The sequence below is a fragment of the Petromyzon marinus genome, chromosome 26 (genome assembly GCF_048934315.1).
Source record: "Petromyzon marinus isolate PM22_M1 ecotype Great Lakes invasive population chromosome 26, UKy_Petmar_22M1.pri1.0, whole genome shotgun sequence".
NCBI classification, from domain to species: domain Eukaryota; kingdom Metazoa; phylum Chordata; class Hyperoartia; order Petromyzontiformes; family Petromyzontidae; genus Petromyzon; species Petromyzon marinus.
In genome coordinates this window covers 10,792,080-10,807,982 of record NC_133692.1, presented here as the reverse complement: position 1 = coordinate 10,807,982, position 15,903 = coordinate 10,792,080, and the positions used below count along the sequence as shown (strand labels likewise).

The 15,903-nt window shown below is 51.9% G+C and overlaps 1 protein-coding gene across 1 annotated transcript in view; it reads right to left on the bottom strand.

The window, feature by feature from the left end:
- KIF19 (kinesin family member 19) overlaps positions 1-15,903 on the bottom strand; it is an 86,895-nt gene that overhangs the window by 13,461 nt on the left and 57,531 nt on the right. Inside the window, exons 8-16 of the mRNA XM_032961287.2 lie at positions 15,453-15,602; positions 13,653-13,775; positions 12,326-12,488; positions 11,544-11,691; positions 10,193-10,463; positions 7,954-8,224; positions 7,530-7,651; positions 5,665-5,855; positions 1,491-1,599 (exon numbers count right to left, since the gene is read on the bottom strand). Coding sequence (XP_032817178.2) covers positions 1,491-1,599; positions 5,665-5,855; positions 7,530-7,651; positions 7,954-8,224; positions 10,193-10,463; positions 11,544-11,691; positions 12,326-12,488; positions 13,653-13,775; positions 15,453-15,602 — 1,548 coding nt within the window. The remainder of the gene's footprint in view (positions 1-1,490; positions 1,600-5,664; positions 5,856-7,529; positions 7,652-7,953; positions 8,225-10,192; positions 10,464-11,543; positions 11,692-12,325; positions 12,489-13,652; positions 13,776-15,452; positions 15,603-15,903) is intronic.

Below are 15,903 nucleotides of genomic sequence, written 5' to 3'. Positions count from 1 at the left end.
TTTGATCCCGACCCTGACACCTGCTGTATGCTTGTAGTTTGAGAGTCTCTCTAACTGTGGTCATGTGGATATTTCTCAGGGTTCCTCCAGCTTTTGCCTCCACGATAAGAAACGTGCGTTTAGAGTATCTGGCTGTTGCTAAACATTTCCACATGATAAGCCACTTCGTTGAGCTAGCATTTGTGGCCAGGTGACTTCAGAAAAATCAGTGGGCCTTACCTGGTAAAATAAAAAAAAGATGTAAACATAAAGCTGCACCCCCGCAATAGCTTGGTCACACATAGCCACCATCTCCTGGCAGAATGGCCAGGAGATGGTGGCTATGCACGCCTGTCATCCATCCCTGTGGAAGCAGCGAGGAGGTGGCCATACCCAGGTTCGCCAGTAGAAGGCATGACAGCAAATGTGGACTTCACCTGTTCCATCTGTATTGGATAGAATGTTGCCCCACTCTCCAGGCACTCCAGTTTCATCCCACATGTAAACACTCATTAAGTGACGTATAACACCGTCACGTACAGTGGACCACAGAGCTTGGGTAATTGTCAGCTGACCGATGTGGCTGCCTCCCCACCTGGCTGTGGTTTCTCGTGACTCTGATCATTCCCTGCCTCCGAGGAATGAGTGCATACTGTGTGCGATACGAGCCGAAATTATCGTTATTATTAATCAGTAGCATCGCAAGTGATATCCACTGTTTGCATGCAATTATCTATGTATTTATTTATTATTCAGGATTCTTTTAGGTTGATGGCCTAAAACATATCCCATGGGATAAAAAAAAATATCCCATGAATACGTTTAATATTGGCGTTCACTCAGCGTATCCAGGCCTGAATACCAAACTCTGCAGTTCAATCATCGTGTGATTGAAAATTCTGTTTGGGCAAGTTTTTTATTTCTCTCTCTGTTATAATGAATGTGGGAGGAAACTGGAATGCCCTGAGAAAACCCACACTTAATGAAAGGAAAAAAATAAAAAGCACAAATCCCATGCATAATCCCAGAGCTTACTCACGAACCCTCAACATCTCCAAAGCTTGGCGCCATCTCAGCGGACGTATATATTTTCATTTAACACACTCGCAGCCAGCAGTACAGCATCACAATGTCAGAAAAAAGGCCCTTATAAAGAAGACGACTTGCATAGAAATGCATCTGGAGGGTCCGGTTGTACAACATTTTGTAAACGAAAAGTTGCCTTAAAGTCTCAGTGCGAGCAGTAAACGTTTAAGGGAAATGACATCAGGTGTTTTGTTTGTTTGTTACGCAAGGGGCCAATTTAACTGTCCTCTTCACAACACTCTGGGGATGCGCCGCTTTACACGCTATGCAAAGATTGCTCGTCGGGTGGTAATTAAGATGGCTGCGCAATTTGGTCGGCAGAGCTGGAATACTTCGAGCCAGGTAAAAAAAAAACAGAAAAACAGCGGATGGCGGCGTTCGGCAATATGGTGCCTGTGACGACCCGCGGTGCGTGCCACCCTCACCTGGTGCCCGGAGGAGACGGTGGTGACGCGGATTGGGGGCGGCGTGGCCACCGATGACTTGTAGATCTGCCGTGCTTTGGGGCTTTTCTTGAACACTTTGTTGCTGTCGCTTCGCCCGTTTAACGAACGCGTGCATGCACACACGGACATAGACAAAGATCCCACCATATGAACCTTATGGCTGGAGCCCAGGGTCCCATGAGCCCCCGGATCTTGCAATAACAGCGTTGTGACGTCATTTTATGTCTGCTGAAGGCGAACGATACGACAATCTATTCCTCTCGACGAGCTCTACGCTATGCGCTAATCAAAGTTTCAAAGTTTTGTTTATTCTGCGCATTCGTCCTCGCCGCTGCACTTGGACATCACATGACAACAGAATGATCTGCGCCAGGTGGGTCGCGGCGTTTATGTGCGCGGTGGGACGGGGTCGCCAGAAAATAAATTAATTCATTACGATTTTGACTTCCGTTTATTCGGGACCTCAGGGTCCCGCCGTAAGGTTCATATAGCCTTGTATTCATGTGGAACTTCTTTCGCAACGTACGTAACCAACCGTGCTAATCGGAGGTGCGGACTGCAGGGACGACTGCTGTTAGTGAGTACCCATGAAAGTCCGGCACGGCACACGAGGGGGTGGGTGGCCAGCACCACGTCGGGCTGCCTTTGCCTCCAAAGTGGCGATGCTTACACATCGCACCAGGTACTCATTTGAGGCTGAGTCGATCTAGCGGAGTCCCAGGAATGGTTCAGATAATCGTCACTGGTGGTGTTCATGCGTGGGAATCGAACTCCCGCCGCCGGGTTTGTAGTGCAGCGCTCATCGCTACAACCCCCGCTCCCCCGCCCAACACGTACAGACAGAGACAAGACACGTGGATACAAGAAACAGACGCGCTTTCTTTGTTAGTCTGGTCGGGCTGTTGTTTGGTGTGGGTATGCTGGCGGATGGGGAGATGGTCGTCACAACACACCGCAAGATCCCCTTGAAAAAGAGGCATAAAATATTAAATTGAATGAAAACCCATCGGTTAAGCGAGAGTGTTTTCCTGCTCAAATGAGCAATGGACAGTGCTCATCTCCATTGGTGGTCCTGAGCCATTGGTGGAAAGTCTACAGTCCTATGGCAAGGCTCTGTCTTTCTCTGCTTTTCATTGTACATAATCCTAGGGCCTCGAGTTAGCGACGTCCAGTCAAGTAAAAGTGCAACTCCTCCTCCGCAGGGAGCATTTAGCTGCTGCATTGCGGCTGTGAGAGGCACCCAAGGTGGCGGGGGGGGGGGTGAACCAATTATTCTGTGTTCCTTATCTCCCAGCAGCAGGGGAGACACGGGCATATTGTAACCAGGGCTTCCCGGGGGGCGGGGGGGGGGAGTGATTTGGGGTTGGGGGCAAACGATTTAATTAGCAACCGAGTCTCACACAAAGAGAGCCCCACAACGAGCCAGTTTATATTGTCGTTAATGAACAAGGGGGGGGGGGATGGGTAGGGTGCCCACGTGGCCTCCTCCTGCGCCATGTCTTCAGAAACCTCGGGGCCCCTCCAGTGCACCGATCAAGATCCCTAATATTTATGAATACTAGGAATCCGATGAACTATACATTCATTTTTTTCACAGATGTCTGTCCAGATCCGTGCGAGCGAGAGGCACCTGTCAAGGTCTACGTGAGTGAGAGGCACCTATCAATGTCCACGTGAGCGAGAGGCACCTATCAAGGTCCACGTGAGTGAGAGGCACCTATCAAGGTCCACGTGAGTGAGAGGCACCTATCAAGGTCCACGTGAGTGAGAGGCACCTATCAAGGTCCACGTGAGTGAGAGGCACCTATCAACGTCCACATGAGTGAGAGGCACCTATCAATGTCCACGTGAGTGAGAGGCACCTATCAACGTCTACGTGAGTGAGAGGCACCTATCAACGTCCACGTGAGTGAGAGGCACCTATCAAGGTCTACGTGAGTGAGAGGCACCTATCAATGTCCACGTGAGTGAGAGGCACCTATCAATGTCCACGTGAGTGAGAGGCACCTATCAATGTCCACGTGAGCGAGAGGCACCTATCAAGGTCCACGTGAGTGAGAGGCACCTATCAATGTCCACGTGAGTGAGAGGCACCTATCAATGTCCACGTGAGTGAGAGGCACCTATCAATGTCCACGTGAGTGAGAGGCACCTATCAATGTCCACGTGAGTGAGAGGCACCTATCAAGGTCCACGTGAGTGAGAGGCACCTATCAATGTCCACGTGAGTGAGAGGCACCTATCAACGTCTACGTGAGTGAGAGGCACCTATCAATGTCCATGTGAGCAAGAGGCACCTATCAACGTACACGTGAGTGAGAGGCACCTATCAATGTCCACGTGAGTGAGAGGCACCTATCAAGGTCCACGTGAGTGAGAGGCACCTATCAATGTCCACGTGAGTGAGAGGCACCTATCAACGTCCACGTGAGTGAGAGACACCTATCAACATCCACGTGAGTGAGAGGCACCTATCAATGTCCACGTGAGTGAGAGGCACCTATCAACGTCCACGTGAGTAAGAGGCACCTATCAACGTCTACGTGAGCGAGAGGCACCTATCAACATCTACGTGAGTAAGAGGCACCTAACAAGGTCCACGTGAGTGAGAGGCACCTATCAATGTCCACGTGAGCGAGAGGCACCTATCAACGTCTACGTGAGCGAGAGGCACCTATCAACGTCTACGTGAGTGAGAGGCACCTATCAATGTCCACGTGAGTGAGAGGCACCTATCAATGTCCACGTGAGCGAGAGGCACCTATCAAGGTCCACGTGAGTGAGAGGCACCTATCAAGGTCCACGTGAGTGAGAGGCGCCTATCAATGTCCATGTGAGCAAGAGGCACCTATCAACGTACACGTGAGTGAGAGGCACCTATCAATGTCCACCTGAGCGAGAGGCACCTATCAACGTCCATGTGAGTGAGAGGCACCTATCAATGTCCACCTGAGCGAGAGGCACCTATCAACGTCCACGTGAATGAGAGACACCTATCAATGTCCACGTGAGTGAGAGGCACCTATCAATGTCCACGTGAGCGAGAGGCACCTATCAAGGTCCACGTGAGTGAGAGGCATCTAACAAGGTCCACGTGAGTGAGAGGCATCTAACAAGGTCCACGTGAGTGAGAGGCACCTATCAATGTCCACGTGAGTGAGAGGCACCTATCAACGTCCACGTGAGTGAGAGACACCTATCAACGTCCACGTGAGTGAAAGGCACCTATCAACGTCTACGTGAGTGAGAGGCACCTAACAAGGTCCACGTGAGTGAGAGACACCTATCAACGTCCACGTGAGTGAGAGGCACCTATCAACGTCCACGTGAGTGAGAGGCACCTATCAATGTCCACGTGAGCGAGAGGCACCTATCAACGTCTACGTGAGCGAGAGGCACCTATCAACGTCTACGTGAGTGAGAGGCACCTATCAATGTCCACATGAGTGAGAGGCACCTATCAATGTCCACGTGAGCGAGAGGCACCTATCAAGGTCCACGTGAGTGAGAGACACCTATCAAGGTCCACGTGAGTGAGAGGCACCTATCAAGGTCCACGTGAGTGAGAGGCACCTATCAACGTCCACGTGAGTGAGAGACACCTATCAATGTCTACGTGAGTGAGAGGCACCTATCAAGGTCCACGTGAGTGAGAGGCACCTGTCAACGTCCACGTGAGTGAGAGGCACCTATCAAGGTCCACGTGAGCGAGAGGCACCTATCAAGGTCCACGTGAGCGAGAGGCACCTGTCAACGTCCACGTGAGTGAGAGGCACCTATCAATGTCCACGTGAGTGAGAGGCACCTATAAACGTCTACGTGAGTGAGAGGCACCTATCAACGTCCACGTGAGTGAGAGGCACCTATCAGTGTCCACGTGAGTGAGAGGCACCTATCAACGTCCACGTGAGTGAGAGGCACCTATCAACGTCCACGTGAGTGAGAGGCACCTATCAACGTCTACGTGAGTGAGAGGCACCTATCAACGTCTACGTGAGTGAGAGGCACCTATCAAGGTCCACGTGAGTGAGAGGCATTTAACAAGGTCCACGTGAGCAAGAGGCACCTATCAGTGTCCACGTGAGTGAGAGGCACCTATCAACGTCCACGTGAGTGAGAGGCGCCTATCAACGTCTACGTGAGTGAGAGGCACCTGTCGTGGTCGGGGTGGATGGGCGGCAGCGCGTCGCGCGTCGTGTCTCTTCCCCCCCGCGCCAGGCGCCCCTTGCCACGCCCCTTGCTGCGCCGCTTGGCATCGAGCGGCGAGCCCTCGTCCTCGCGCTCCGACTCGGGCATCTCCAGGGCCATCAGCGACGCGGGGCCCAGCATGGGCAGAGAGCGCTCCTGCGGGACGATGAGGAGGAGCGGTGGGTGTGGCAATGGGGGGGGGGGGGGGGAGGGTGCAGGGGGTGGAGAGAAAGTTAAGCCCCAACCTCGTTGTGGTAAGAGTTCTACGGTACTAATTATATTGAACCTACGGTACTAATTATATTGAACCTACGGTACTAATTATATTGAACCTACGGTACTAATTATATTGAACCTACGGTACTAATTATATTGAACCTACGGTACTAATTATATTGAACCTACGGTACTAATTATATTGAACCTACGGTACTAATTATATTGAACCTACGGTACTAATTATATTGAACCTACGGTACTAATTATATTGAACCTACGGTACTAATTATATTGAACCTACGGTACTAATTATATTGAACCTACGGTACTAATTATATTGAACCTACGGTACTAATTATATTGAACCTACGGTACTAATTATATTGAACCTACGGTACTAATTATATTGAACCTACGGTACTAATTATATTGAACCTACGGTACTAATTATATTGAACCTACGGTACTAATTATATTGAACCTACGGTACTAATTATATTGAACCTACGGTACTAATTATATTGAACCTACGGTACTAATTATATTGAACCTACGGTACTAATTATACTGAACCTACGGTACTAATTATATTGAACCTACGGTACTAATTATATTGAACCTACGGTACTAATTATATTGAACTTACGGTACTAATTATATTGAACCTACGGTACTAATTATATTGAACCTACGGTACTAATTATATTGAACCTACGGTACTAATTATATTGAACCTACGGTACTAATTATATTGAACCTACGGTACTAATTATATTGAACCTACGGTACTAATTATATTGAACCTACGGTACTAATTATATTGAACCTACGGTACTAATTATATTGAACCTACGGTACTAATTATATTGAACCTACGGTACTAATTATATTGAACCTACGGTACTAATTATATTGAACCTACGGTACTAATTATACTGAACCTACGGTACTAATTATATTGAACCTACGGTACTAATTATATTGAACCTACGGTACTAATTATATTGAACTTACGGTACTAATTATATTGAACCTACGGTACTAATTATATTGAACCTACGGTACTAATTATATTGAACCTACGGTACTAATTATATTGAACCTACGGTACTAATTATATTGAACCTACGGTACTAATTATATTGAACCTACGGTACTAATTATATTGAACCTACGGTACTAATTATATTGAACCTACGGTACTAATTATATTGAACCTACGGTACTAATTATATTGAACCTACGGTACTAATTATATTGAACCTACGGTACTAATTATATTGAACCTACGCCAACGGTGCACACGCCGCCGCGTACGGTATTTAAAAGAATCAGAATCTTGATTTATTCTGGAGAAATCCGATTAGCTCTTTTTTTTACAGATGTCCAGTCGTTTCACAGATGCCCAGTAGTGGTTCTGTCCTAACCATGATCACCATTCACGTCGCCTCGTTGAAGGGAGACAAAACGCAAACTAAAAAAATTATGCAATTTTTGGCCAATAGCCATGTGTAACACATCGTGTGCAACACACGTTCTGAGCCGTGTGTAACACACGCCGTGTGGTAGCGTTGGACAGCCAGAAAGGCTGCGCTCTTGGGCGCCGCTCACCCGGAGGGCGGTGGTGGTGATGGAGTGCAGCGCCACTATCTTGTCCAGGTTCCCCTCCTCCAGCTCGCGCAGGTACGCCTGGTACAGGTCCTCCACGTCTCTCGGCACCACCACATGGTGCTCTGCAGTGGGAGTCACACACTCACTCACGTACCCATTCGCTCACTCTCCCACTCGCACACTCACCTGCTCATTCGCTCAACCACTCAGCCACTCGATCACACACCCACTGACGTACCCACTCACTCATGTATGTATGATGCCAGCATAGTGCGGCAGAGGCGGTGTCTGCGGTGGTGACGGCGGTGGCTGCGGCGGCGGCGGCGGTAGTGGTGGTGGTGGCGGCGGTGGCCGCGGCGACGGTGGTGGTGTTCGTGGTGGCGGGGGTGGCTGTGCCGCCGCCGGCGGCGGCGGCGTTACCCACCGTGGATGAGCTCGCGCTGGTGCTGGATGACCTGGTCGCACAGCCCCGCGTGCTGCTGGTAGCGGCGCAGCACGAGGTCGCGCTGCCGCAGCAGCGTGTCACGCAGGAGCGCGCGCGACTCCAGCTCCGCGTTGTCGGCCTCCAGCTCGTGCACCTTGCACAGCAGCGCCAGCACCTGCCGCTGCTCGCCGCCGCCCAGCGCCGCCGGCAACGACTCCTCCAGCCGCACGGCGCGCGCCTTCGCGGCCGCGAGCTTCTTCTCCAGCTCGGCCTGCCCCGGCGGGAAGGCAGCGGGCGGCACCGGCGTCATCGTCGCTGTCGCGATCGTGACCGTTCGTTGTCATTTATTATTATTCAATGGGTATTCTTTTTGAATGCGGTATTGTCGTTGTGGCTGCCACCTGCGGGCGCAGGAGTCTCACACAAAGTCACAGGTGGTTGGCACCGGCCTGCACACTCGGCACCTGTAAAACTGTTAGCACCCGCTGAGTGACACCAGCAGAAGTTCACTCGTATCTGCTCATCGACAGTAGCTTCATGCCGAAGAACGCTAGGATAGTTGCTCCCTAACACACCAGCTCCTTGCCACTGTTACAAGAACCTGCTCTTCAACAACAGCGTGAAGGAGAAAAGATCCCCCATGTAGCCTTTAACAGACCGTTGGGACAAGTGCTGTTAGCGAGTAGCACCTACAAAGGCCGGCACACAACACGAGGGAGTGGGTGGCGAGCACCACGCCCGACCGCCTTTGTCTCCCCAGTGGCGATGCTTACACATCCTTACCTGGTACTCATTTGAGGCACACATACACGCGCACACACGCAAACAACAACAACAACAACAACAACCGCCATTCGCCACTAAGTGGCGGTGACGTCACCACGACGCTTGTGCCAGGCTATGTGCACCCTGAGGCCACGTGAAGTGTCGAACGCCCGCTGGCAGGAGGTCACGGGGCAGACCCAGGTGCCACGGGTCGACTGACTGAGATGACTGGCTGATGCACCACCTGTGCCCCCTACTGTGCCAACCTGCTGTGCTTTAGCCACCCGGCGCTCCGCTCGCTGTTGTGAGCGTCGCTCCTCCGCCCTCCGTTGTTGTTGGAGGGCGACTGCCTCCAACTGCCCAGTAGCATCCTTCACGAGCCTCCTCCACAGAGGCCGATCTTGACACCGCTGGTACCAGTCATCGGCAAGTCCACTCAGCTCCACGTCCTCCTGTACCACATCACTCCATCTCTTCTCTAGCCCGTGCCGCGCCCGCTTAGCCCCCTCAATCCGGCCAAACAAAAGCTGTTTCGGCATGCGGTGGCTGGGCATGCGGGCTACATGACCCAGCCATCGCAGCCTTGCCTGCCGGAGGAGCTCACCGATGGGACCCTGCCCAGATCTTTCAAGGATTTGTGAGCTCCTCACACAATCCAGTCTGGTTAAACCCAGGATGGATCGTAGGCAGGCCAGCCTAAATGTTTCTAACCGGCGAAGATGTTCCATTAGGGGGGTCCACGTTTCGCAAGCGTAGAGAAGGGAGGGAATGACCGTGGCCGAGAAGACCTGAAGCTTAGTGCGGAGCGACAGACCAGGTAGCTTCCACACAGCGTTACGCAACCGATGAAAAGATATTGCCGCTCGACTGATTCGGAGTGAGACCTCTGCTGTTAAACTGGAGCCAGTCATAAGCACACTGCCCAGGTATGGGAAACTCTCCACTCTCTCCACAACTGCCCCATCACCGATTGGGAGTTGTGGGGGTGGAGTGTCCGATGGTACAAAATACCCAGGCAGGTGCTTAGTTTTGGTGGGGCTGATGGTAAGGCCCCACCTCTTAGTGGCACGCTCCAGTCTCAGCAGCAGCGTCTCCAACTCCTCCTCTGACTGAGCAGCTATTACCAAGTCATCAGCATACATAACGTGGTTGAGCAATAGGGAGCCATCCCTTGACCGCACCCGGGCATCGATTAGCCTCCCATTATATCTGTACCATATGGAGATTCCCCCGGTACAGCTATTGAAGGCTTCACGAACTACGTGGTCAAAATAGATGTTAAATAATGTGGGAGCCAGAGGACATCCCTGTCGCACCCCAAGGTGTACAGGGAATGGCTCTGACTCCCGGCCACGTAGTTTTACCCGGGCCCGCTCACCATCATGAAGGTCCTTACAAACACGCGCACAGACACACGCGCGCGGGGTGATCTCCGCGCGGTCCACCAACCCGCCGCCCCCCCCCCCCCGCGCACCTTCAGCTTCGACGTGTTCTTCTGCTCGGCGAGCATCGACGAGAGCTCGGACCTTGCGCCCGACACCTCGGGGGGCTCGGGCGAGTCCGGGGGGTCGGAGTAGCCCCCCTCCTCGTCATCTCCATCGTTGTTGTCGTCATCGTCGTCGTCATCGGTCCGGCCGCCACCGCTGCGGCGCTGCTCACCGTCGTCGGAGTCGCGGCCGCCCTTGGACTCGCGCCGCTGCTCGGCGCGCCACTTACGCACGCGGTGCTGCCGCTCGCGCTCCCAGCTGGGGGGGGGGGGGGGCCGTGGGGGGGGGGGCGGGGCAAGGAAGACGGGGGTGGTGGTGGGGGAGGTGGGGGCAGCATGGGGACAAGAATGAAGTGACAGCGGTGATAATGGAAAGTCGAGGAAGTGGTTGAGCGGCCAGGGCGTGGAAATACATTTTTAAAAAGGGTGCAGAGGAGATAGCGGAGAGCAGAGAGAGTGGGTGGAGAGAGGGAGAGGTGGCGATAAGAGTGGAGGAGAGGGGTGAATAAGAAGGGAGGATGGCCCAAATGGATGGAGAGGAAAGGTGGCAGAGAAGATAGGAGTGGAAGTGATAATGGGGAGCATAGAAAGGGGAGTTAATAGGAGCGTGGAATATGGGTGGCCAATAGAGTGGAGAGACAAGGCATTGGACAGAAGAGAGCAGTTACATGATAGGGGATTGTAGCAGACGCGTAGGGGTGGTAAATTTGCTGCACTTAAGAACACGGTTTAATCAGAATCTTTATTTATCCTGCAGAAATCCAATGGGCTTAATCTTGGGCAGCGAAAACCCCAATTCACACTCAGCTCACTGGTCTGGACGCATACATCCCGCAACTCCGATTAGCATGGTTAGCTACGTACGGTGCAAAAAGAAGTTCACCGTACATTAATTATTAGCCCCCCTTGGCCACTGGATGTTCTGAAAACGACGGCGCTTTTTATTTTTTTTAGTGAATGCAAAACCCCTAAGCCAAGCGCTGGCTTCCGGTCCTGTTGTGTTGAAGGCAAGTCGGCCTCCGCTAAGTTTGTGGATTGTGCATATTTCTAGGATGTGGTGCACGGTTTGCTCCACCCCACAGGCACATAGGGGTTTGCTCTTATGCCCCATCGGTGGCGCTGTCCCATACCTGTCAACCCCTTATCAGTGCCCTACCTTACTACAGACCAATTCAGACGTTACTCGTCACCCCTTGCCCTTATATATCTCAACGTTCATCCAACAAAGTCCCATCACAAGGGCAAAAAACAAACAAATATACATTTTTTTAACTCAATTTCCCTGCACAAGAATATGGATAAACCATATGGGTTGACAGGTATGCTGTCCGCCACTCACTCGGAGATGGTGAGCAGGTGCCTGGACATGTCCATGTGCATGGCGAGGCTGGAGTTCTCGAGCTCCATGAGGCTGCGGCGGATTTCCATCTGCTCGCGGAACACGGCCAGCAGCTGCTCGCGAAGACGTGACACTTGGCTCACCTCCTCTGTAAAAGACAACGAATCCCCTGTGTAACCTGAACAGACTGCTGGGGCAAGTGCTGTTAAGCGAGCACCTATGAAGGCCGGCACTGGCACACGAGGGGGTGCGACGCCAGCACCACGCCAGGCCATCTTTGTCTCCCCAGACACACGGCACCAGGTACTGAGTCGACCTAGGGGAGGCCCAGGACAAGTTTAGATATTCGTCGATATTTATTGGTTGCGAGTGCGAATTGAACTCGGGTCGCCGGCTTCGTAGTGCAGTGTGCTAATCACTGTTCTGCCACCCCCTCCCCCCCCCAAACACAGACAATGACAGCCGTCACCCAAAGAGCCAAACAGACTTGGGGCAAGCGCTGTGGGCAAGCACGTACTTAAGCTCGCGAAATGCAAAGTGCAGTCAAAAAAGCTCATCGTTCGAATGACCCTATCTCAAAATCTCTAATTAGTCTATTAAGTACATTATTTCACACACGCACACACACACGTGCAATAGAGTCAAGGCACGCGCCTTGTCCATCATACAACGTTTGTAAATCACGCGACGGATGCTTGAGGCTCCCAATTGGCTGGCACCGCCACCGGGTCAGAGGTGGGGAGGTGACGGCGGGGGGAGGGGGGGTCGAGGGGAGACCTCACCCTGCACGTGGCGGATCGTTGGCCGCCCGTCCTTACGCGGCTGGTCCAGCACCGACTGCTGCTCGATCTTGGCCTTGAGCCGTTGGATCTCGCGCCGCAGGTCGGCGATGATGCTCGTGTACTGCGCGATGTGGTACGACACGTTCATCAGGTTCCTCCGCACCTGAGGAATCGATGGGTCGGGGTGGAAGGGGGTGGGGGGACGAAGATGCGATGCGGTATGTTGACCTTCTTTCGCACCGTACGTAGCCAACCGAATGTGGGATTTTCAACACGAGTTCAATGCTGTCAATGCAAATGAGTGCTGTCTTAGAGCTGAGCGGTAAGAGACTTTGTCATCATCAGCAGCAGCCATCATTCTCTATCCACTGTTGGATGGTGGCCATTCGGTGCCATTTACTTGTATGTATGATTGTTGAACTCCTTTCGCACCGTAGCTAGGATACCGTGCTAATCGGAGGTGCGGGGAGAAGGACAACAAACTAAACCCAAAAATCAATTGCAAAGAAATACGTTTTCAATCAAGATGTAAAAGTGCATAGCTCCCAGTGGCTTACTAATATCGGAATGAAGAGCGTTCCAGACAGCCGCAGAAGCGCGTCTCAAGCGCGTGATGCGGTGACCGTTTTTGTTCGATGGTCAGCCAAACGCTTCCTCTGCAAGGATGACCGGAGTTTGCGTGATCGTTTACGCTCCTTGACGTACACGAAGAGACGAGGCAGAGCTCTCCCACGTGTTTTCGGCTCGCACTGCGTTTTTGGTTGGCACGACGTCTAACATTTCGCCCCACGATGTGAGCTCCCGGCATACACGCAGAGCGGACCCAAAAAACACGCGTCGGAGAAAGCTTCACAGCAAAGGCAAAGATGCACCGTATGGCCCGTTAACAGACTTTTGGGGCAAGTGCTGTTAGCGAGCACCGATGAGCTGCGTAGCTCAACCACAAAAGCCTCCGCAATAATCAAGACAAAGGGCCAGATTCCCACCTTGACGAATGTTTACTTCCCATCGGACGGTTGCATAAAAAAAAGTGGCGAGGTCTCCATCGGAGACCACGGGGCAGAGTGCGCGGGCGACACGTCCCGCCAGCGGGGAGGTCGGGCGCGAGTAGTCTCCCCACTCAAACCAGCGATGGGCGGTGCTCATCTCTCCATCGGTGGCCCAGAACCACGGGCGGAGATTCCACACTCACGTGGCAGATGCTTAAGCACATTGCCGGAACAACTCGCTTCGACGGCCCCGGAGGAGTGCCGGGCTAAGTTTATCCCAGAGACTTAGGGCTTGAGGGCGGGAGGGCTGAGACGCCGCCGGGGGTGGAGGAGCTCACCCTGTTTTTGATGTTCTTGGCGCGGTCGGCGTAGGTGAGCGTGTTGCGCGACTCCTCGAAGGAGATGCTCGCCGGGCTGATGTGGGCGATCATCACCGTGCGGCTGTTCCCGCCCAGGGAGTCCTGTCCACAGCCGCGGTGTGGGCCGTTAGCACCACTGGCGTTGTTACGCACCGGTTGGATTTGGATTGCGTACAAACCCCACGGTGCACGTTTTTTGTTTTTTTCTGCTTGCAGAGCATTATGGGTAAAAGTGTATATTTATAAAAAAGGAACTCTGAACAACGAAAAGGCTTTACACCTTCCGGCAACAGTGCAGGTGTGTTAAGATGTTCAAACACTAAATAGACACCCTTCACATGGCATTAATACTGGCAAAAAATGTCCCATAGATATAAGCGGTAACTGTTCCCTGTCTCCAAATATAGATAACAAATTAATTTTCGTCCATCGGCCTCATTTGCTGTGCAGAGCGATGTTATCCAGCAGCATTTGTGGAACAAGAATGCCTCTGCTCATGAGACTCAGAAGGCCGAAACCAGTGCTGACTTTGTGTGCTTAAACAAATTCAGGACAATATGGCCTAGACAGCCAATAAGGCTGATGGAATAAAATAAGTACTGTATATATGTCAGATGCGGAGACACAGAGCGGAGTTCTGCTCATAATTGCTTACGTTCCAATGGTGCTTCTTGCCGTAACGGAGCACACACGGAATAAACCTCAAATCAGAACACTACAGACAATCAGTGCACGGCCCTGCTTCACAGAAAATCCCTTTAAGATTTCACCGCAGAATTGCTCGTGAAGCCAAGGTCAATAGACATCTTTATTCATGCAGCCAAATGAAAGAATTAGCAAGGATAATGCAAACCATGTGAATTAGCTAGGCAGACAAATCGACCATTTACCTGTGTACAATTGGGGTTAAGAAATAGACTGTCATACCTTTTTTTATTCCATTACATTTGTATCGTAACAAGAACGCAAGCCCGTCACATCACGCTGCATTGCTTATTCAAACCAGGTGACATTGTTTATCCCTACCTTCTTTTCCCCTACCTTCTTAAGAGAAGGTAGGGATAAAGGATAGGGATAGGGGAACAGTGTCATCCGTTTTAAATGTTTCATAAAGAACGCGGTTTACTTGCCGACGCGTTCCCGGTTGCGTGGCCACCGAGTCACTGACCCGCACGAGGGGCAGCTAACAACTGAACCAGCGCTCCCGCGCAGAGGTTAATCACCAAGCAGGATTACCAAGCGTTGCCTACATCTCAGATGTTGCTTTTCTGAAGTCTCAAATCTCACAGTCCCCAAGGGCATGGCGATGGGAGCAATTTCCCCCTTCCTCGACCACCGAAACCTCAAACAAATGCCACTTTGTTGACACATACCTGAGAAAATACATTGATTTATGTTCTTGTTATATTTAAACACGATTGAAATTCTAGAACCACCAAACCCCCCCCCCCCCCCCTTTGGGAAGGTCTTATATCGTGCCTTTGCATGGTCTGATAGGAGCCGGGTCTGTGTGGACCTACCTTGATGCCCACATCAAGGTCTATACCTTGAGGGCCCACATTGAGGTCTGCCTTGAGGTCTACCCGCAGGCCTACCTTGAAGCCCACCTTGAGGGCCCGCCTTGAGGCCCACCTTGAGGTCTACCTTGAGGCCTACCTTGAGGCCCACCTTGAGGGCCTACCTTGAGGCTCACCTCGAGGTCTACCTTGAGGCCCACCTTGAGATCTACCTTGAGGGCCCACCTTGAGGGCCCACCTTGAGGTCTATCCTGAGGTGTACCTTGAGGAGGCGTGTGAGCTTGCTGTCCCGGTAGTTGACGTACTGCGCTCGTCCACCGCGCTCGCTCAGCGCGTTGATGCAGTTCCCCAGGGCGAGCAGGGAGCGGTTGATGTGCGCGCCCTCCTTCATGCGCTTGCCCCTGTTCTGCGTCTGCTCCCACCCGGCGTCAACAACAACAGCCACCGCGCAAGACGTGCCATATGCCACTGCATCGTGATTGTGATTATAATAATCATGACGACAATGATTGTGATGATTAGTATGGTAATCATGAACATGATTATTTATCGTAATTCATCATCATGGTGGTGGTGGTGATCATAGTGTGGATTAAGCAAAGTTGCTCAAAATAAGCCTGAACGATAGTTCAAAATAAAGTGAATGATTGGATGAGTGGCTGGGTGGCTGGATTGTTTTGGTGGGCACCTGGGAAGGTACCGAGCTGGCTGAG